At 35.9% G+C, this 23911-nt stretch overlaps 1 protein-coding gene across 1 annotated transcript in view; it reads left to right on the top strand.

The window, feature by feature from the left end:
- The window catches only part of Brwd3 (bromodomain and WD repeat domain containing 3), a 106358-nt gene that overhangs the window by 66789 nt on the left and 15658 nt on the right, over positions 1-23911 (top strand). The window contains exons 19-33 of the mRNA XM_050127555.1: positions 1968-2154; positions 3916-4009; positions 6927-7076; positions 8003-8079; positions 8739-8907; positions 10036-10149; positions 14585-14692; positions 17697-17821; positions 18791-18873; positions 19659-19770; positions 20138-20199; positions 20308-20463; positions 21040-21160; positions 22414-22539; positions 22629-22707. Of these exons, the coding sequence (XP_049983512.1) occupies positions 1968-2154; positions 3916-4009; positions 6927-7076; positions 8003-8079; positions 8739-8907; positions 10036-10149; positions 14585-14692; positions 17697-17821; positions 18791-18873; positions 19659-19770; positions 20138-20199; positions 20308-20463; positions 21040-21160; positions 22414-22539; positions 22629-22707 (1763 nt within the window). The remainder of the gene's footprint in view (positions 1-1967; positions 2155-3915; positions 4010-6926; positions 7077-8002; positions 8080-8738; positions 8908-10035; positions 10150-14584; positions 14693-17696; positions 17822-18790; positions 18874-19658; positions 19771-20137; positions 20200-20307; positions 20464-21039; positions 21161-22413; positions 22540-22628; positions 22708-23911) is intronic.

The following is a 23911-nucleotide window of genomic DNA, read 5'->3' as shown; positions in this document are numbered from 1 at the left end:
CCTCTACCTGGCAAGATTTTTTTTCTTAGTGCTAGGGATTGAATTGAACTCAACATCTTTTTTTTTTTTTTAATTTATTATGTGTACAACATTCCTTCCATGTGTGCCCGCAAGCCAGAAGGGGGCACCAGGTCTCATTATAGATGGCTGTGAGCCACCATGTGGTTGCTGGGAATTGAACTCAGGACCTCTGGAAGAGCAGTCAGTGCTCTTAACCACTGAGCCATCTCTCCAGCCCCATGAACTCAACATCTTAAGGAGCAAAGTCTCCGCCACTCAACTACATTTTGAGCCCATTATTTTTGTTTGTGATTAAGTCTTGCTGTGCTGCCCATGGTGACCTTGAAGTTGTGGCCATCAAGCCTTGCCCACCAGAGGACTAGGTTCCAAGGACCTATACCACTATACCCGATTGTTTTCTTTTCTACTTACATAATTACTGTACTTTTTGGTAAAATCATGTATAGGGTTGCACAGAAGTAAACATATGTAAATTTGAAGCAACACACAGAGTATTTTGCTTATTTCTTGAGTTATTTCACAAAATTATAATAAAACAGTTCTTCATATGGGTCCCTTGGGGCATCTAACTCAGTTAAGTTTTCCTGAGCCTTGGACAAGGTTAGAAGTAGAGTGGCAATCCTGTATTGCAGAGTTCTTAGGTCCCCAATTTAGATCTTCATTAGTGCAATCAATATTTAGCTCTGCTTCCAACACTAAGTTGTTGTAGACTGAAATTCCATCAGCGAAGGGAACCCCACTCACTTCTATTTGCAATGCTCATTTTGTTTGGATTGTTTTTGAGTGTTGATTTCGATAGCTATAATTTGCAGTTTTCTATTTGTGTTTTATTTGCAAATATAATAATAAGAAGCTTACTAGCGTTTTCTTACATTGCTTATTAATTTTGAAAGTGAAATTTGAAATTAAAAATGTTTTGCTAGCTGGATGTTATGGCTCATGCTTTAAATTCTGTCATAGGGACAGCTAATGCCTTAGAATCACAGTGGGTTCAAGGTTACCCTGAGATGCATAGTGAACATTTCTGAACAGCCTGGGTTACAGAGTGAGAAGCTGGTTGTTGTGGTTTTTGGTTTTGGGTTCTCTCTCTCCCTCCTCCTCTCTCTCTCTCTCTCTTTCTGTATATGTGTTTTCAGTTGCTCTCCTTATTTTTTGTGACTGTCTCTTACTGAACCTACTGCTCATCGACTTCTTCTCGGCTGCTGGTATTATAGGCACAGCACACGACACTGGAGCTGGGTACCAGGAATTCAGACTCAAGTCCTCACGCCTGTCTGACAAGCACTTTCCTGACTCAGTATCTCCCCAGTGTCTGCTTGTACTTTTCAATTGTTTGTTTTGAAAGTTTTGTAAGTTTTACATCATTTTTAGCAAGTGTTATACTCTGTAGCCTAGGCTCGTAATCTACCTCAGTCTCCCAAGACTTAGAATTACATGTGTACATCTCTACACAATTTACTGACAGTTGTCCTAATTAAGCAAAGATAAAATTTAGATTTTATAAGGATTTAAATTGAATTATTGTTAGTTTACATATATATGAATCTTTCAGATCATATTTGGACAGGGTTGTGTATTCTGTATCTAGTAGATGTTTGAAAGTGGTGCCTTAAAAACGAAAAGAATTATACAAAATTTCAGCATTTATTGGGTACTTGATATTATTTATAATAATATAGAAACATGAAGATGGCACAGAAAAAATGTAGAACAGGGGTAATAATTACTTTTATATTTCCAGAAATCGCTTTCTGTTTTTCCTTCTTGCCTCTGTTATTTTTGGTGCTAGGGATCAAATCTAGGGTTTTGCTCATCATAAGTAAGCAATCTTTACAGTATCAGCCCCAAACAGCCAGTCTTTGAAACTTAGATCTTATTTAGCGCTCTAATCTACATCACTGGTATATTTGTTCACAACATTGTGGTTTTCCTTGCTTTTGCTTTAGCTCTGAGTAGTCCGAATATGGTGGACATACCCTCTTCTCCAAATATTGGGCTTCGGCGTAGTGGTCAAATTGAAGGTGTTCGGCAAATGCATAACAATGCTCCTAGGAGCCAGATGGCCACTGAACGAGATCTCATGGCCTGGAGCAGAAGAGTGGTGGTAAATGAACTAAATAATGGAGTTAGTAGGTGAGTTGGCATGGTAACCTTCCTAAGAAAATTCAAAACTGTATATTTACAAGAGAATTATGTTAAATTAGCCTAGTAACTGAGATATTCTAATCAAGCTGCATCATATGTTAGTTTTTCCATATCAACTGATTGTAATTAGCTTATTTTGTGACAAATATCCTCCTAAATGTGCTCAGCTTTTGATTAATGCCCTGGGAAATACTGAGAAGGTGATGCATTCTTGCACCAGTGTGTGGGCTTATCGTCTAAGGGTAAGAATACAGATACTAAGACAGAATTCATATTAGAGCACATGTGAACCAGAGTGGCATATTGACTATGGATTAACAGTGATCCAAGAAAAAGGTCACCAGCTAAGTATTGGAGCAGTATGAGTATGCAGTGTAAATGTGCTTTAAAATGTCATTCAAATAGTCTTCACTGGTGAAAGGATTTTGTTGGCATGATTTCAAATCTACAATCACGATTCTTACTTGTAAAACTACCTTTTTTATAATAACAACTGTATAATCACAAGTAGAGATGGGTTATATATGTATATATTATGTATAATATATATGTGTATATATATATATATATATATATATATGAACTATTCTGGAGAGCATATATTTTAACCATACCATCTAACCAAGTATTATTAGCAGATAATCCCAAAGTAGCAAAATATATTAAATCCTATTTTCCCCCTCTGCTTTCTGATATAAGTAGGAATCAAGAAAAAAGCTAATTTTATGAGTTGTGACTGCTAGAATAGGGAAAATTCAAAGAATTCCTTAAGCGGACAATGAGGGCTACTGAGACCTCAGGAACAATGGCAATGGGTTTTTGAGCCTACTGCACCTATTGGTTTTGTGGGAGCCTAGGCAGTTTGGATGCTCACCTTACGAGACTTGGATGGAGGAGGGTGGTCCTTGGACTTCCCACAGGGCAGAGAACCCTTATTGCTCTTTGGGCTGACAAGTGAGGGGGACTTGATTGGGGGAGGGGGAGGGAAAGGGGAGGCAGCGGTGGGGAAGAGACAGAAATCTTTAATAAATTTAAAAAAAAGTAAAAAAAATAAACAAGGAAGCAGGGAATTAGATATTTGTGTGCTAATAGTCATTGCGGTGTTTTTCAAATGAAAAAATTAAATATCAATCAGTAAATAGATTATCAAATATGATTTAGCATACAATGGTATTTTTTTTTTTTTTTTTTTTTGGTTTTTCCAGACAGGGTTTCTCTGTAGCTTTGGTTCCTGTCCTGGAACTTGGTCCTGTAGACCAGGCTGGCCTTGAACTTCCAGAGATCGCCTGCCTCTGCCTCCTGTACTGGGATTAAAGGTGTGCGCCACCACACCTGGCTACAATGGTATTTTATTAGTCCATAAAGAAGCCATTCTGATAACTGCTGAAACATGAATAAAATTTGAAACTGTCTTGCCAGGTAAAAGAAGACATAACACAAAAGGACAAATAGTGTGTAGCTCTACTTAACATAATATTTAGAGCAGGAAAATTCATAGACATAGTACCAGATCGCAGAGGCTTTCAGGGCCTAGAGGAATGGGGAAATGGGAAGTAACTGCTTAATTGTTTCAGGTTTTATCTTGGAAGTGATAGAAAAGTAATGGGGGTGGGTGGGGGTGCCCATTGCAGAACATCGCCACTGAGGAATATCGCTAAAGCCATTCCAGAGCTACATTTTCTATTTTGAAATTGTTTAATTTTCAGAGTTGATGTTTAAACTCTTGGATTCTTTTTCTTATTTTATTAGGGTTCAGGAGGAATGTCGCACTGCGAAAGGTGACCTAGAAATTAGTCTTTATACAGTCGAAAAGAAGAAAAAGCCATCTTCTACTAGCCAAAGAGTGAGTTTGCTTCTTCAGTGCTTTCAAATCCTGTTTGCAAATAAAAATTATTTGAAAGGCAATAGTTATCTATCAAGAGAGTATTTAAATTGGCGTCTGCTTACAGGGATCTTAATTTTTTCAACCTCAAATCCATATCCATACATGCATGTGAATGGTTATTAACAGAAAAAATTTAAGTAAAAGGTTGTCTTTTAATGTATATGTATAAAATATTATTTTCATATTTTTAAATGCAATCGTGATTTTTTATTGGTTATCAATCCAAATGTGAAACAAATGCTGTATCCATTAAGATAGAGGTTGTCATGCTTATGTATGAAATCCTTGGTTTTACTTAATTATATTTTATTGAAGTAAGGCAAATATTCAATTATGGCTTGCCTTTAGTTGTTTTTATGTTATATATAAAGAGAGTTGAGTAGTTCGAATAAAAATGATCTGACCTAGAAAGCCAGACATTCTTCTGACCCTCTACAAAATAGTTTGCCAACCCTTGTATAACCTATCTAATCACGTAAGCAAAACCTAACTATACGTTGGGATATACTAGGTTCATTTCCCAGTAGACCCTGCTATGCAATGGATGAGATACCTGTACTGCATTTGGCCTAACTAATAAGCTTATGAATTCTTCTCATTCACCAGTCAAAATGAATCAAGATGTAAACTATTTCTTCCCGAGTTATAACCCCTCTGTAGAATATAGTTAATTGGATAATTTTCAGTGTTTAAAGAACAGATAAGTAGTGTATCCTGAATTTTAATTATTTTTTCTCTGTCAATGAACAAAATTAGGGATAATTATCATAAATACCTTAAAATATTTATACATGATTCTGATATCTGCTTTAAATTTTTATATTGTGGGTATTTTAAGCTTATTCCATCTCTACTATGAATCTAATTAATGGTTTATTTTGTTTTGCTTATTTGCCAATAATTAGTTTATCTGGAAATGCTAGGGTTTAGAGTAGGTATATAAGCATTTAGGTATTTAGGCTGGAATTTAGACATTTTCATATACATTTGAAGACCACAGAAGCCAGACATGGTAGTATGTATATGTAATCCCAAAATTTGGGGGGCTGAGGTAGAAAGGAAATGAGAGTTTGAGGTCACTCTGGACAACATAGTAATATTTACATATAAGAAAAAGAAACTGAGCCTTCAAGACTAGTTTATAAGAGTTTTAAAGTTACTCCCAATGACATTAACCTGTAGCTTTGCTTGTAATAGTATCAACCATAATGATTTCTACTTATAGATATTAGATATTGTAGAAAGGTAGATACTCCACTAAATTTTCCTTGTTAAAATGAAGTATCTTTTCTTAATAGGCTCTTTCTGTAACCCTGGCTAGCTTGGAAGCCCTGGCTAAGCTGGGACATCAGTTGAATTCCATGTTACTACTATAATTGTGTCTTTTACATTGTTCACAAGTAGTAGGACTGAATTCCAGTGAGAGAGAAGAAGTTAAGCATGGCATAGTTTCTTGCTTGTTATCTAATTGCACACTTTTATGCTCAAAAATTTGAATTTTTTAGTTTTGGCTTTGGTTTTTGAGATAGGATCTTTCTCTATAGCCCCTGTTGGCCTGGAACTTACTATGTAGACTGTGCTAATCTTGCACACAGTGCTCTTTTTGCCTGTTGTCCCTTCAATGCTGGAAATACTTCCAACCCTTGCCTCTTTTCACAGGTTTGGGGATTATAAGTATGTGCCACAATATCTGATTTGGATGTTGCTTTTTATGTGTGTATTACTTCGAGTCTTAAATCTTCTATTATGTAATCTAAAGCTTATTTTATGTCTATCAATTCTCTCCTGGCATTTTTCTACAAGGAATATTTGTTAAATTGATTCTTAAAATTATTTTTCTGGGGCCAGGGATATGGCTCAATAGTTAAGAGCACTGGCTGCTCTTACAGAGTGTTCAGATTTGATTCCTTGTAACTCACAATCATCTGTAACTCCTGTTTGAGGGGAATCGATGCACTCTGGCCTCCACTGTTGTAATAGGAACGGCGGCGGGGCTGCGTCCCCAACACCCTGGCCGCTTGGCTAACTCATGCCCGAAATAACAACACACAAACTGTATTTAGTTAAGAACTGCTTGGCTCATGAACTCTAGCCCTTACAGGCTAATTCTCGCACCTGGACTAGCCCATTTCTAATAATGCGTGTAAGCACCCCAAGGTGCGCATACCGGGAAGATTCTAGCCTCCGTCCATGCTGTCCAGGAGCAGAGCAGAGTCTGACCTCACTTCCTCTTCCGCCCAGAATTCTATTCTGTTTATTCCTCCCACCAATGCTTTAACCTATGAGGCCAAGCAGTGTGTTTATTACTTAACCAATGAAATCAACAGATTGATATATGACACTCCCACATCACTCTACTGTACAAGGCAGGCATGTGATCTACAAATAAATATGTGAGGAGGCCAAACAGCCATACACATAAAATGAGAAATAAATTCAAATCAGTTTGTTTTGTTTGTTTTGAGCCAGGGTCTCACTCTCTAGCCTAGGCTGTCCTTGAGCTTACTTTAGTCCTTCTGCTTCAGTTTCCTGAGTTCTTGGAATACAAGTGTGAACAAGCGTGTAAAGCTGTGTTAGATTGATTCTAAAGATCGTTACTAAACCTTAAGAATCTTAAGACTGCTAGTCTGGAATGAAAGAAATATAAATGATTCAATCTAATTGGTCATGCTAATGCTTTTACAGACTTTCTTTTTCTTTTTAAAAGTTATTTAAGGATTACATTAACTATAATATGGATGTTTATTCCTGCTATGATAATTGTGAATAATGTGTCCTGTAAATTTTGAATGGGCAAACTCTTGCAACCGAGGTATTCAGTGTTCAGTTTTGTACTATTTCTTCTTTTAAAATAGGTTTCCCTTCTCTTTTACAGAATGATCATCAGCCTAGCTGTGGGCGGTCTTTACGGAGGACACAGCGCAAGCGTCAGCATACTTACCTAACACGGTCCAACATAGAGCATAATTCACAGGCATCATCTCAAAATGCAGGTGTACAAGAAGATTCAGACAGCTCCTCGGAGGTTAGATCTGCTGTTATTTATTCCAAGTTACTTCTTTTGTTGTTTTTGTACCATTTATTCAGGTTTCCTTTTGCAAGTCACTTGAATAAGAAATGCAGAGGTTTACTTATTAATAAGCGCTTACGCAGATTTGGGTGTTCCATTGAACACTTCGGATTGTCTTTCCTGATTTCTACCTAAGACACTATCTCGGCAAGCATGTGCCACCCAAAGTTTGTCTTTGTGACAGAGAGATAAGATAGTGACAGAAAATCTTCCTAGGCATGAAACATAAATAATAGAAATAAGGCGAACAGTCCCAGGACTGATTCACTCTGTAATTAGCTTATATATCCCTTTTATTTTATTTTATTATTTTATTTTATTTCTGACTTTATCTATTCCAGGAGTCATTGAGTGTTGATTTACCGCAGACCTATCTTCTTCATGACAGTGAAGAGAGTGTATAGCTGCTCTTTTCCTCTTGTTCCTTTGTTCCCCAATCCTCTTGTTCGTTTAACAACTCTATTTTTTAGATCCATAATGAGAGTTTTATTGACATTAACATTATAGAGTACTTTCTTTCTTCTACTATTCACAGTTTTTAAAGTAATATTTCCCTTTTCCTCCATGAATATCTTGACCTTAAAATAATACTCACAATATATTTAAAGCTATTTTTTAGCATTTAAGAAGACTATAAGTATTTTGAGATTTAAACATTTTTCTAAAGAAACAAAAATGTTTTATATCAATAAAGAGTATAATACCAGACACCATAAAATACCCACTAGGTTTGTTTGTAAATTTGAGATCTATGTAGAAAAATACTTATGTACATTTTAGCTAGGATGTTTGATGAAGTAATAAAGTCCTGTACATCAAATAGGTTCTTTTCTATATTATACTAGCTGATACTAAATATATTTAATTGCCTTCTCTTTTAGGAAGATGAAACTGTTGGCACAAGTGATGCTTCTGTAGAAGACCCTGTTGTTGATTGGCAAAGTGAAAGCTCTTCCAGGTAGTTCCAATTGACCTCATTATTCAAAATTTAATTTCATATGAAATTATGATTTTGTAGGAATTTGATAAAACCACAGATAAAATAGTGTCATGTAATGCAAAAAAATTCTGGGTTTGAAGCCCATGGACCATGTATTTATTCATGACTCCCAATACTTTCTATGGATATAACTATAGAGGTGTTGTTTCTTTTACCTGTGAAATAAGCTTCATTTTAAATTTATGATTGTACTTCTATGCAATTTTATATAATTATTTCAGGTTTTGGTCTTTTGATATAGAGTATTATTATGTAATTCTGGCTCTCCTAGAACTCACTAGACCAAGCTGGCTTTAAACTCTCACAGATCTGCCTGCCTCTGTTATTAAAGGTGTGCACCTTATTTAAAACTTTAAAACTTTATTTTAGTTTTAAAACTATATCTCCGTTTCAGTCATAAGATTGATGTTTATTTTTAGGTAGTTTTGTGTTTCCAGCAAGGATTTTTAAATCCTGTCATAGCAAATTCAGTAATTTTTATTCTGGAAGCATTTCATTAAAATTAAATAGTGATAAAAATTTTGTATTTATCATGCTACTTTTCCAGTCCTTGTCTTGTAAGTGCTCTTTCATAAGAAAATGGTGACTTTTCCATCATAATTTTGATTTCTCGCCAGTGATTCATCAAGTGAATATTCTGACTGGACAGCGGATGCTGGGATAAATTTGCAGCCTCCCAAGAGACAAACGAGACAGGCAGCGCAGAAGATCTTCAGCAGCTCTGAAGATGAAAAGGTGAAGCCCTTAGAAGATAGGAAGAAGAAGACTAAGCAGACGAGAAAGAAGGTTTGTAATACGGAAATCGCTTGGTTTTGCCTTGTTTTTCTTTTTTTTGCCTCCAATATTTGAATATTTTATAGTGACATTTGCTTTTCCTCTAAAAAGGTCAATTAAAAATTCTAATTGACTTGAAAGAATTGGTCCTAATTTCTTGTTATTCAAAGGTACAGTTAATTGCCATAATTATGTTATTAAACCAGAACATTGACAGTTGCTTGTAAAAATGCAGCAAAGTTCTACAAGAATAAGCCATTGTAATAAAATAAAATTATTCTTGTCATTACCCAGTTATAAATTTGTATTCCTATAAACATTTTACTCATAGGATAAAAGAGTTTGAATTTATATTTTATTTTACCTCATTATCCTTTCCACCAATGTAATTTAATTTAAGGGACATAATACTTTAATCTACATACTTGTCTGAATTTCATAGTTTGTTTACCTGTTAATTTTTGTGATGATATTATACTGTTTTTATGCTTTCTATTTTAAAAGGATTGCTGTTCTCTAAAAATCTAGTATCTAAATGGAAAATGGCTGATTCCATTAAATGAGCTCTGCACATTCTTCTTATACGAAATGTCAAAGATATTAATGCACTGGTGCAGTAATCCTGTTGTATTAGTACATACAAATACTAGGGGATGAACCTACTGCTTCGCACACTGCCACTGAGCTATATACCAGCTCTTTTATCTACTTTTCCATTTTCAGACAGAATCTCAAGTTCCCCAGACTGGCCTTGAACTTTCAATTCTTCTGTCCCAACTTCCTGAATATCTGGGATTACAGACCTGCAGCATCTGGTCCATCTTTTATTCTTAATAGTCACTATTGTATTATTATTTGAGTTGATATAGTCTAAAAACGTGAAGAGAAAACATGTGTTATTATTAGATGATAATATGTCAAGCTATTATCTGTGATCCAAAATTGAACTGCTTGATTTCTTGATATAAAATAAATGTATAGTTTCTATTGGATATGTTTAAAACTTAAATATTTTCAGTGTGCATGAAACCTGCTATTTTACATAATTTTTCTGTCTTTTTCATACTACTATTCATGAGTCTGCACTTATGAACCATTGTTACAAATGCTGTAATTGTTATTTGATTTGTTTTGTTTTAGAAAGGGGGACTTGTTTCTATGGCAGGCGAACCCAATGAAGAATGGTTTGCCCCTCAGTGGATCTTGGATACTATACCACGGCGTTCTCCATTCGTTCCACAGATGGGAGATGAGGTACTTGTCCAATAAAAACCCTTTTGATTCAAGAACACTATTGGGTTTGAGAGATGGCTCAGCAGTTAAGAGCACCAACTGTTCTCCCGGAGGACCTAGGTTCGATTCCCAGCACCACATGACAGCTCACAACTGTCTGTGACACCAGTTACACAGGATCTAATGCCCTCTTCTGGCCTTTGTGGGCACTATGCATACACATGGTGCACAGACATTTATTCAGGCACATAAAGGAAAATAAATCAACAATAACAGAATATTTCCTTTATTATAAAAAAGAAACAATTAACATTGCTTGGTGGGGGTGGTACACGCCTTAAATCCTAGCACTTGGGAGGCAGAGGCAGGTGGATCTCTGTGAGTTCAAGGAAACCCTGTTCTACAGAGCAAGTTCCAGGACACCAAGTACAACATAGAAATCCTGTCTCAAAAAAACCAAACCAAATAAACAAAAGAACAATTAACACTATTCAATCTTGGTATCTTATATTGGTTTCATTTTATAACTTTATTTATTATTGAGCATATGTGTATAATTGAGGGCAGCACATATACTACAGAGCACAAGTGGAGGTCAGAGGACAGCTCTGTGGGATCATTTCTTTCTACCTGTTACATGCGTTCCAGGAACTAAACTCAGGTCACAAAACTTGCACAGCAAATGCGTTTAATGACTGAACCTTCATATTGTAATTCTGTACTAATTATATATATGCTATCATTGTTTCTTTATTCAGTTGTGTATATAATTAATTTTGCTCCCTTTGTAGAGGTCTGGAATAATGTAGTCAACATAGTAGATACTAGGTTATTTATGATTTCTAAAGTTATAAAAGCAGTTGATTTTTAATTGGAAGTTTGAGAATTGAGTGGTACTTTGAGTCCTCAATCAATCAATAACTAATATTGTTTTAAAAATTCAGTATGTTAGAAAATATGTTTAAACAGGTGTGTCTCACCCAGAATACCTAGGAATGTGGCCCAACCCATTTGTTTATATTATGTTCCAAGGTCAAAAAGTTCTACACCCTTGCCAAAGGATAATTACTGAGTCTCTGGATAAATGTAGATACTCATTTATAATTAGGCATAAAAAATCTAATAAAATATTACCCAGTAGAAACTTTGAGTGTGTTAGTGAAATTATGGTTACCTTGGAATATCATTTCTTTAGGTAGATTGTTTTGTCTGGTCTGTTGACCGACCAAATATTGAAACCTTTTGTGTGTGTTGGGGATTGAACCCCAGGTTGATACAAGCCAGGCAGTTGTACCATTGTGTTGCACTCTCAGCCTCTGCACACCATTTTGAATTCAGAATTAATAGAAATGTAAAGTCGTCATCTCAATAACAGATATAAAAAGGACAAGTGAATAGGTTTAAAATGAGACCAAATACAAACGTGGTCTAATTTTTTATTAAAGAGATCTTGTAGCAGATTTAGCTGTCGAATAACATGAGTAAGCTATCTTTTGTTTATTTTGTTTAGGAATTATTAAAATGTTTCTTTTTGGTGTATGTTGGACTTTTGGCTAGTCTTTGTTTACAGTAATTACTATGCTAGTAAGCTTCTGATGATATATTAAACAACTTCAAAAGCCTCATAATTTTTGACAGATCTGAAATTATAATTTATTCTACTTAATGCCTATTTTGAGACATTTGAGATCTGTGGTAAACTTGAATTAATTTTAGAGGACTTTACAGAACAAATAAGCCTCTGTATCCTTTTAAAGTCTGATGAGACCCTTCTCTATACTTCATGACAACTTCTGTCAGTTCATGTCTTGATGGAATCACTTAAACTGATTTTATTTTATTAAACTGATTGTATCATATGCTTCAAGATTATGTATTAGGCTATGGTAGTTGTTTGGGGGAATGGAGGAAGTTTTGTAGTGAATCCAACAGTTGAATAGCAGTTTGAGAATGTTTTTATTAAGAGCTCATAAAGGAACACATGTACTGTTCATGTAATTAGTTTCTTAATTACAGCATTACTTACTACTTTGTCTAGCTATTAAGCCCTTGTTGTTGTGCTTAGAATAACCCTACTAATAAATGATTGCTCCTCAGAATGCTCCTTCTTAAAGGTCTAACTCAAATGCCAAATTCTGTTTTGCCCATAACTAATTCTATGCGAATTTTTATACCCACACTGTGTGTGTTATGCTACTTTCCCTTAACGGAAAACACTACATTTTAATACCTTCTGATTGCATCCAGTACCTTGTGCTTAGACGGTTTGTCAATATTAACGATTTCCTTAGTTTGGATTTTAACTGCTATGATTTTTATTTACTAATATTTCAATATTTTTATTTTTTATTTTTTTGAGGTAGGGTTTCTCTGTGTAGCCCTGGCTGTCCTGGAACTCACTGTGTAGACCAGATTGGCCTCAAACTCACAGAGATCCATCTACCTCCCTTCTGAGTGCTGGGATTAAAGGTGTGCGCCACCACTGCCCAGGTCTCTGTGTAGGTGTTTTTATTTATAGAGTATGCTTATGGATGTTTTATGGCTTTATATAATAGGAATTTGTTCTCTTAAAACATTTTGAAAGGTGAAAGTACTTTAATGTAGCACTGGCAGATCTGTGTTCTCTTCCAAATCTCTAATACTGAATCCTTCCCACTTCACCTAGCTTTGGGTCATTCTCAGAATCCGTGGTGTTCATCACATGTGGCAACATTACTTCAGTTTCTGTCCTACCTTCATATGGCAGCCTTCCCTCCAATTCTCTCTGTATTCGCTTTCCTTCTTCTCATCTGGACAGTTGTTTAGGGTGTACATACATCTGTTATGAGCTCAGGGGCTCTTAAATTGATTATATCTACAAAGGTAGTATTTTCCGAGTAAGGTCAGAGTCGTGTGTGTGTGTGTGTGTGTGTGTGTGTTCGGGTACACTGTTAGTGTAAAACCAACCCCTGCATTTGAGAAGAGAGCACTGAAAGTTCAGGAGCATTTCACTGAAGACAAGGAGAAGGGAATTGGCCTTACTTAAGTGCTGCCACTGTGGCAGGAAGACCAAGCGGCCCAGAGGGGACCTAGGGCTCGTTTATTCTCAAATAGTAGTGTTAGCAATGTACCTAAATTAACCTGTGTCCACAGCCTGATGCCTCCTTTATGTGCTCACCTGATAGTATTTGTGATTGGGAAATGCAGTTTTGTCTTCTCCATAAACTTCAATCAATATGTGTATTTATAAAACTGAACTTCTAGTAGTAGTTCTGTCTTACAGGAATGCTGGGACGATTGGTTAGTATATTGTATGTGAAGAATAGTCTCTTACACAAGAACGAATAGGAAGTGTAGCTGTTACTACAATTTGGCCAGTACTACATGGTATGAAGTATTTGAGTCATGTCACAATGTCCTATTTACAGATGAGGTGACAGAATTAGAGAGGTAAGCAAGTTGGCCAAATTTGCATATAATTAGGTGTTAGAATTACAGCATACTGGTACAGAACTTTCAAATCCACAGCCTCTCATGCTTTTATGAGAACTCATCTACAGGCCTCAGCTAAAGATGAGAAATTAAATTCCTTGGGGTAAAGGAGGAGAGTAATCTTCCTCGTACCTCCTGTATATTTTAAACTCTGCTAATATGGTATTTTATGATACCTTTGTCTGCTTATGCTTATTTCTGTCAGCATTCTGAAACCACTGAGGAAAAGAAATTTTCCTCAGTAAGTATGGAAAATAGTAGTAAATATTACCTTTCAAAAATTTGAAGTGTCTTACCAAACACTTGAATTCATTTTCTTCTGTGCTCAGCTCGTGCCAACATGAACTCTTGCGACAGAACAGTTTTTAATTTGTCTTAAAAATGACTTCATTTGCATACTGGATGCAGTCACTTTCCCAGGCAGCTTCACACTGAAGAAAAAAAACCACCCTGAATGTACACAAAACTAGTTGCTTTTCAAAGAATTGTTTAAGCTTATAAGTAGCATTCTAAAAAATGTGGATTTAAATTGTTGTTGAGAGTGGTAGCTTTCCTTATGACACTTTCATGAAGGCTTTGCTTTGCTTGATCCCTCCGCTCTTGTCCCCTACATCCTTCGGCCCTACTTCTCCCCTTGTGGCCTGCCACTTTTAGTCCTTTCTACTTTAATGTCACAGGTGTTCTATTGCCCTCCCCTCCCACTTCCGTGAAACTGACTTTTCCTTCTCCTAGACCTCTCTTTTCTTCAGTTGACTTTTGCAGCTGCTTGGGAGATAAGCAGCACATTTCTTATTTAAGCAATGTGAAATTTGGCACAGGGTTAGAGAGACATGAGTGTTGAGTGAGTATCTTTTGACCAGGAAAAGGTTTGAAAAATTGTAATTATTTTATGTAACGGGAAGAGGCTGTTCAGACATTATGCATTGGGAAGTATAGCGTTAAAATAAATATGACTGCGTAATAAATGCATTGTTCTCTGTTTTAGCTTATTTATTTTAGGCAAGGACATGAAGCTTATGTGAGAGCTGTGAGGAAATCAAAAATATATAGTGTTAATTTACAAAAACAGCCATGGAACAAAATGGATCTCAGGGTGAGTTTGCTTGATGGGCATGAATACAATCAAGGGTTTGGGGATGAAGTGGCTTTAAGCTTTTTTTTTTTTCTCAATTTTACGGATATTTTGGTGATGTTGCATTTCCAAAATTAATGATATATGATATTTTATAGAATGGATTATATATATATATGTACATTTCTTAAAATTTGGATGCTAGAATATAGCGATTACTACTATAATCCCAGTTCTTGGGAAGCTGAAGCGGAAATGCTGGAAAGTGAAGCCAGCATGGACTACAGGTGAATTCCAAACCAGCCTAGGCGATAGTGTGAGACTCAGTATCAAAGAAAACAAACTGGAACAATCTTTAAAAAATGTCTATAGGGCTAGAGAGATGACTCAGTGGTTAAGAGCACTTGCTGAGGACCAGGATTCGGTTCCCAGCACCCACATGGTGGCTTCTGTAACTACAGCTCCAGGGGATCTGGTGTTCTCTTTTGGCCTCTGCAGATAGCAGGCCCTCACTTGGTATACGTACATACAGGCAAGCAAAGCAGTCATATACATAAAATAAACTATTAAACAATTTTTAACCTTCACCTTATCTTATTTGCCCTAGTTTCCTGTAAGCTTTGGATCCTTGTGTTTTTGCCATTCCTCAACTACAGAAAAGCAGACATTCCCTGGTTTGAATGTTTTCCCTATCAGCAATTGTGTACATTCCCGAGTAAACTGTGTGCTACAGACATTCTCAAGGTTCTGGTAGTTTGGAGATAGGTTAAATAAAGAAGCATAGATACTTGTATTCTGTGGGATCATCTATTTAGATGTAATACCCACATTTCTTTATAAAATCAAGTAAAGTAGTAGATAGAGTTATTTCTGTTGAAGAATTTTATGTCAGTTAATATGAAATATGTATAGTCAGCATAAGTATTTATCCCTTTTTGAGTTTTATTTCTGTTCTTTTTCCTGACTTAGAGAAAAATAAAAAGCAGTTTTACTATAATTTTTTTATGGAAAATGAAGAGTTGCTGTTTGCTTTATCTTGAAGATAAAGGAGAAAAATTCAGATATTTAAATATTTGCAGATCAAATAATCTTTTAAGGTGTTAACATATCTTATCCAGCCATCTTCATATGATCATCTCTACTGCCTGCTCTTCTACTTAGAATCAAATGAGAACTGAGTACTCTTCTCAAACCAAGGGAATGGATAAATATAATGTCTTATTTCTAATCACAGCACTGTGGTGTAGAAAATTATTCAGGGGTAGTATGTATCAGATATAAGAGCATGGGCTTTGGAGTGAGACTTGAATTTCAGCCCTAGATCTTCTATATGCTGTTGTATAACTTTAATCAAGTTACTGGATCCAGAAAGAGTAATCAAGAGTAATCAAGATTGTGATGCAACACTATCTAAAAAAAATCTGTCATCTCAAACACATGTACATATAAATCTGTATGATTATTTATTAACTTTGATAATAGGGTAGGTGTTTGGGGGGAGTTTTTTTTAACTTGACAGTATCACAGTTCCCTTAGAAGTTTGTTTTATTTTAATAATTTTTATTTTTGAGATTATAAATTAATTACATCATTTTCGCTTCTCTTCTTGTCAAACTGTGCTGTGTAGCCCTTGCTCTCTTTTGAATTCATGACCCATTTTTGTATAGTTTCTGTGACTATGTATACACACACACACACAAACTATTTAGTTTGTATGTTACTTATGTACATATTTCAGGGCAGACCATTTGGAATTAGAGGTAGTTTGTGTATACATAATTGGTGAGTTCTTCCCTGGAAGAGACTACTGTTTCTCTAACTCTTAATTGCCCATAGTTTTTTTTTCCCCCAGGGTTGAGGCCTGTTGAGCTTTCCCCTTTCCAAGTTAGCATGTCTGTTGTTTAAAATGCAAAGTTGTAGAACCTGATATATCTGTAACTTATATATCTGTAACACAATTCTTGCACCAAGGCTCTGGAATTGTTGAGAAAGAGGAGGGCAGAAAGAGTCTAAGAGTCAGAGGAACAGGGGATTTACTGTGAGATTGCATATCCTAAAAAATGTCAGAAGTTTGCCTTCCAGAACTTACAACCTATTAGTCATGGGTACACATCAGTCCTTAGAGACTTTGCTAGTTAGGCTTATTTACAGCCTTGCCTTAAGTGTCAACCTGTTGAGCATCCTTTTTGGTTTTGTTTTGGTCAAGACAGGGTTTGTCTGTGTAGCCCTGGCTGTCCAAGAACTTGAGCTGTGGATCAGGCTGGCCATAAACTCAGAGATCAACCTGCCTCTGCCTCCTGAGTTCTGGGATTAAAGGTGTGCCACCACTTCCACTCATTTGTTTTTGTTATTATTTGTATGGGGTTTCCTGTGTGTGTGTGTGTGTGTGTGTGTGTGTGTGTGTGCGCGCGCGCGCGCCACTTATGCATGCAGATATTAATCTGCTATGGTACACACGTGGACATTACAGGACCGCTTTTGAAAGTTGGTTTCCACACACACTATTATTTCTGGGAATTAGCAGAAGTTGTTAGACTTGCACAGCAAGCAGTCTTACCCACTAAATCATCTCCCTAACCTTAACCTTAAATATTAAGGTTCAAGAGACTACCTTTACCTTAATGTAGCTGCCATTACTTGATGAATATTCACGTGGTTTTTTGATTCAACAAGTTATAGTTTTGTATTTGTGTGTATATATGCATATATATACATAAATATACTTGAATATATTTAACATTAATCAAGAAAAGGGTAGCAGTTTGAGAGTGGGAGGGATTTGGAGGGGCTAGGGAGGGAGAAGAAGTGGGGAAGTGGTATAATTAAAATGTAATTACAAATGAAACTTAGAAGTAAACATCTTTAAATGAAAAATAAAAGTTTATTATTGCCACTGCTGCTATTTTAGACATTAAATAACTCTTTAGTATTCAGATAATTCTTAAGTTATTCATATAATAATGAAATACATTAATAAAAGGTAGTCATGTATAGAAAAATAATGTTTTGGTGTTTCCATGAATAGGAGCAAGAATTTGTTAAGATTGTAGGAATCAAATATGAGGTTGGACCACCTACTCTGTGCTGCTTGAAACTTGCATTTTTGGACCCCATTTCAGGCAAAATGACTGGAGAGTCGTTTTCTATTAAGTAAGTAACTTATTTCTGATTTTTTGTTTGTTCATATGAATTTTAATGCCCATTGTTACTAATGTGTTTAATATTCAATTCAGAGCTCAAATACAATGGGAGAGGAAATACTGCAGCACTTCTCCGTGCTTTAGAATTATAAGGGTCTGTTTAGTGTTTGCTCTGTTGCTCTGTATAATGTGTGTCAGGAAGGGGTAAACTGATGCATGCACAAAGCTAGTTACTTAATCTGCTTTTAGAAAATGGACTTGCTTAAATGCTGCTTCTTTCCTGAGAGCTGTAAGGAATCAAAGACTGCGGGGTTTTTTTTTTTTTTTGGTTGTTGTTGTTGTTTGTTTGTTTGTTTGCATTTGTATTTTCGAGACAGTGTTTCTCCTTAGCTTTTTGGTTCTTGTCCTGGAACTAGCTCTTCTAGACCAGGCTGGCCTCGAACTCACAGAGATCCACCTGCCTCTGCCTCCCGAGTGCTGGGATTAAAGGCGTGTGCCACCACAGCCCAGCAAGACTGCTGTTTATACAGTGTGCTTAAAACGTGGTGCTTGGTGTTATTTTTAATAATAATAATACATATAATAAGCAAATGACTATTTGTGGGATTTAAATTTAAAATTGATGGGACTGCATAAAATATCAATCCATATTTTTGTGGCAGGATCTCACTTTGTAACCCTGACTAGCCTTGAAAGAGGTCCACCAGCCTCTGCTTCCCAAGTGCCAAGGTCAATGGGGTGTGGCCACCACACCTAGTAATCCATTTTTTTTTAAATTTTGATGAAGATTTTTATATTAAACTTTTAAAGTCTTTATTGATCTTTATATTATTTAAATAAAAGCATTTCTAGAGACCATGGAGTTTACAAAATTTTGCTTAATGATCTCTACGTCCAATTGTATCCTTGGAAGTGGAGCAAGTGATAACTACGATTATACTACAGTATTAGATAGCACTGTGCTTTGTTTTCTGTGTAGGTATCATGACATGCCAGATGTCATTGATTTCCTTGTGTTACATCAGTTTTATAATGAAGCCAAAGAAAGGAACTGGCAGATTGGTAAGGAGAAATTGTCTCTTCTAATTCATAACCTTGAAGTACAGCTTTAACCCTGATTTAACCACAGGAAATGAGCTCAAAGTTTGAACTGAACCAAGAAGTAAAATTTAGAAGGCATACAAAAAAAATGAAACATAATGTTAAGTAACTTTATTCACAATGTGTACTCTTTACAACCAGTTCACCCTTGTACCTCATTCCATGTTATATGGTCTTACTTGCCTATGTCCAGTTGGAGTTTGAACATATAAAATGGAAAATATCAAATAGAGTAACTCATAATTTTCAAGTTCCTCATTGTGAATACTTTAATGGATCCTCACACAATCACATTCCTTCTTACCTGGGATGTCAGTTTTTCCAGCAAACATGCTGACCCTCCCTTTTATTCTCAGCTGTGTCTTCCAAATGCTCTGGGTACTAGCGTGCTTAAATTCAAGGACCTATTATGTAGTAGCCTAATATGTGCCAATGCCTAGACTGTTCACCTCACTTTATCTCGCTGCACCAGCTCACATAGTCACAAAAAGAAAGGGTGAATATAATACGATAGAATACTGTAAGAGAAGCCAGATTGTGAACTTTTATTACATTGTAATATTACATTTTAATTGTTGTTTTATTATAGTATACAACTTACAATCTCTTACTATGCCAGATTTATTAAATTTGCCATAGTTGTGTATGATAATGATAAATACAAGCTACTTCTGCATTCAAAACTATGTAAGGATTTGAGTGGGAACAGAGCTCATTCTGATTTAAATGTCTGAAATTCATTATAGGTGATAGATTCCGCAGTATAATAGATGATGCCTGGTGGTTTGGAACTGTGGAAAGCCAGCAGCCTTTCCAGCCAGAATATCCTGATAGCTCTTTCCAGTGTTACAGTGTTCAGTAAGTACAGCTCATTTGTGACTCTGGTAAATCCTAAGTGCTCTATTATATCAACTTTTTTCACCTAAACTGTTTTCCAAATAGATCATTGTATTCTTTCCTATGGATTAATTTTAGATAGATTCTTGATTGCACCACCAGCAAAGAAATAAAACTATTAAAGAGTGCACTTCTGCCTTAACTTTATATTGGTGCAGCACGTTTTCTCCATCAGCGGTTTATTACTATCTTTACATGAGCAGAGTTATACTTCATGAATACTACACTGCTTTTTTTCTAAATTTCACCCTCAAATCATGCAAATTATGTTACCACACGAAAAGAAATGCTTGGGAATCTGATTTGCATCTTCTTCTTTTCTTGATAGCTGGGACAATAATGAAAGAGAAAAGATGAGCCCCTGGGATATGGAGCCAATTCCAGAAGGAAGTAAATACACCTTTCAAAATTAATTCTAATTCTTGTAAAAGCAAAAGGATAGCAGTCTGATGTTGGAAAATAATTGTTCTTGATTTTTTTTTTTAATTTTGTGTCTAGCTGCTTTTCCAGATGAAGTTGGTGCTGGTGTTCCTGTGTCCCAGGAAGAACTGACTGCTTTGCTGTACAAACCCCAGGAAGGAGAGTGGGGGGCTCATTCCAGAGATGAGGAATGTGAACGAGTCATTCAGGGCATCAACCACCTCCTTTCCCTGGGTATGGTGAATGTACAAAAATACTAGGAAAAGAATGAGGAACTTGCAAAGCCAGCAGAATTTGTTCAGAAAATTTATCAAAGCATCCTTGACATGTTTCAACAGGCAGAATGATTTTAGTTTAATGTTAATATTTTATATGTTTGCCTAAAGTAATTACTAATCAACTTTTCCATTGCTCTGGGGGATAATAGTGAAGGCAAGCATAAGTCTCTGTTTCTTTCTTGAGTCCTTATGGCTCTCTAGCTGTTTCCTCAGCCTGACTTTGGAGGGGTTCCTTGGTAAAGACAGTGGGTGAGGAGAAACTTTTTTCAGGAAAGACATAAGAACCTGAAATTTGGCACATTCCTCATTTAATTTTGTTTCATTTTATCTAATTTGCACCAAAATGTCATGCATGATTCAAAGATACTATGTCCAAATAAAAGGTGACATTAATTTATATAACTGAAACATTATTGTCTTAAAAATTAGGTATATTGTCCCTCCTTCTTATTTATATGTGAATATTCACTAACAGGAAATGTTAGTCTCTTTAATGGCTGTTTTTTTTTTTAATTTTTGGTGGATTTTGTAGATTTTGCCAGCCCTTTTGCTGTTCCAGTGGATCTCAGTGCCTACCCCTTGTATTGTACTGTAGTTGCTTATCCAACCGACCTCAATACCATCAGACAAAGACTTGAAAATCGCTTTTACAGGTTTGTTTTGTTTTATAATTTATTACAGAAGTTGTAGTTTTATCTTAAGTTTGCGCTTTCTTAAGATCCGTTTTTTGATGCCTGATATAGTTATCCAAAAACATGCGCCAAATTTCCTTACATTTTATTACTCTTGCAGATAAATATGATATTGGAAAAAAGGCAGAGTGGAAAATATAAGTAGCACAATTGTGTGAAACACAAACTACCATAAATTTTGTTCGCTAAAGGCAGATTAAGTAGTAATCCAATGCATCATGATCAAGATGCTACAGAGATAATGCAGTATATTTAAAATTCTTCTTGGAGAATTAAACAATGGCTAAATTTAATTGCTGGATGTATAAATAGACCAAGTTATTTGTTGTTTATCTTATGAGAGAAATTATTATAAAAGGGTTTTAGAGGTCAGTTCTTGGTGCTTTGTTCAGCCATGCCAACTTTATACTAATTGCAGTATTTTGAGAGCTAGTTAGTCTGCCGCTGGTACTTGAGAAATGGGTATATTTTATAAAATACCTATTATTTCATTTGATCTTATATGTCAAATATAACTATATGAAAATGTGTTATTTTCTATACTATAGTTTCTCCTTCCTTCCTTCCGTCCTTCCTTCCTTCCTTTCTTCCTTCCTTCCTTCCTCCCTCCCTCCCTCCCCTCCCTCCCTCTCTCCCTCCTTCCTTTCCTTTCCCCTTTCCCCTTTCCCCTTTCCTTTCCTTCTGGCTTCAGGCCCCTTCTNCCCCTTTCCTTTCCTTTCCTTTCCTTTCCTTTCCTTTCCTTTCCTTTCCTTTCCTTTCCTTTCCTTTCCTTTCCTTTCCTTTCCTTTCCTTTCTCCTTTGTTTTTTTTTCCTTAAACTAAACACAATGTTTGATTTACCAAATGTACTTTTTGCTTAGTTTTTGTTTATTTTTATGTGTGTGTGTGTGTGTGTGGGTGTGGGTGGGTGGGGTCATGCCTGTAGCACCTCACACATACAGAGGTCAAAGGACAACTTTTAGGAGTTGGTTTTCTCCTTCTACTGTGGGATCCTGAGTGTCAGGCTCAGGATGTTCGGTTATCCACTGGTCCGTGCTAACGTACTAATCATCCGTAAGTCACACACTATATATGTGTCACATACATGTATCGAAATACCTTTGACATACCATGATAATACCATGATAAAGTGCCTAATAGTCTAACAATGCATATTCTAGGCATGTAATTCAAGTATATAAGGCTAAAAATAACAAGAATTTTTTAATTTCGTAGGAGAATATCAGCATTAATGTGGGAGGTACGCTATATTGAGCATAATGCTAGGACTTTCAATGAGCCAGATAGTCCTATAGTTAAAGCGGCGAAGATTGTGACTGATGTCTTACTTCGATTTATTGGGTAAGAAGTAGTGTTATCTCCTACAGAGCCTAAGTTCTACTGTTTTTAAGTATTGGAATGTATTTTGCCTTACTTATCTTGTTTCTTAGGGATCAAAGCTGTACTGATATTTTGGATACTTATAATAAAGTTAAAGCAGAAGAACTAAACAGCAGTGATGCAGAGGAGGTAAGGATCGCAGCTTGATGATTATGACCGTATTTCTTTTCTGCTTTGGGGCGCAGTAAGTGTTAATGTATACTATAATTGGTTATGAATGGCAAACATTTTAGGAAGGTAGCTGAAGATCTGAATCTTCTCTATTAACTTCTTTTTTTACAGCTGGGTACACCTGTGAGGGATGTTTTTCTTTTCTTCTTTTTTGTTTGGGGGGGGGGGGGGGGGAGGCAGGGTTTCTCTGTAGCTTTGGAGCTATCCTGGAATTAGCTCTTGTAGAGACCAGGCTGGCCTTGAACTCACAGAGATCCACCTGCCTCTGCCTCCCAAGTACTAGTATTAAAGGCGTGTGTCATCTCTGCTTCGCTCTGTTGACCTGTATTCCAATGGTGTGTTTGAAAAATGGAATGATGTGCTATATAGAAGGTGTTGTCAGAGACAGGCAACTGGTCATCCCTTGAAGCCTGATGTATTCATATAATGAACAACTGAATTCTAGCCCTGAGAAAAATAAGACAAAACACACATCATTTTATTTTATTTTGTTAGTTTCTTCTGTGTTTTTTGTCTTATAACTAGCTTTTATAACTTAACCTGTTTCTAACACTGAGTTTCTCTCTCTGCCCAGAAGTCCCGCCTAGCTATTGGCCATCCAGCTCTTTATTAAACCAATCAGAAGGAGCCTTAGGCACATCTTTACAGTATACCAAAAAAAAAATATTATCCCACAACATTTTGTTTGCATCTTTAATCTTTAAGATGGTAATTTCAAGTGACACTTTCCTGGTATAAGTTTATGTGACTATCAAATAATGTATTTTAATATACCTAAATGCTATTTATTCAAGTAATATGGAAAATGTGATACAGCAGTTAGATACTAACCAATTAAATAATTCAAGCAAAATTATTCATTTTTTCTTATATTTTTCCTAACCCTTAACATTAATATATTTCAATTTAGGATTTTGATGTAATAAGACTTTCTCCACAAACTCACACTGTTTTGCTTAAAATAGAAATGAAATGTAAAGTTTTAAGAACTTGATTTTATTGCAAAGGAATATCAATAAGGCCTGATCTCATTTCTCCTATGCATTATGGAGTTGTACCCTTCACCAGTGGTGCCTAGGTCTGGACTTTGTATTGATAAACTTATCACTCTGAGACATACTTAACTGAATTAGGACAAATTTATATTTCCCTTGAGAAAATG

Source organism: Alexandromys fortis, unplaced genomic scaffold, assembly GCF_014885135.2.
Source record: "Alexandromys fortis isolate MF-2015 unplaced genomic scaffold, M_Fortis_MF-2015_v1.1 scaffold_188, whole genome shotgun sequence".
Classification (NCBI taxonomy): Eukaryota; Metazoa; Chordata; class Mammalia; order Rodentia; family Cricetidae; genus Alexandromys; species Alexandromys fortis.
The sequence above is the reverse complement of the archived record's forward strand: the minus strand, read 5'-3'. Positions and strand labels throughout refer to the sequence as shown.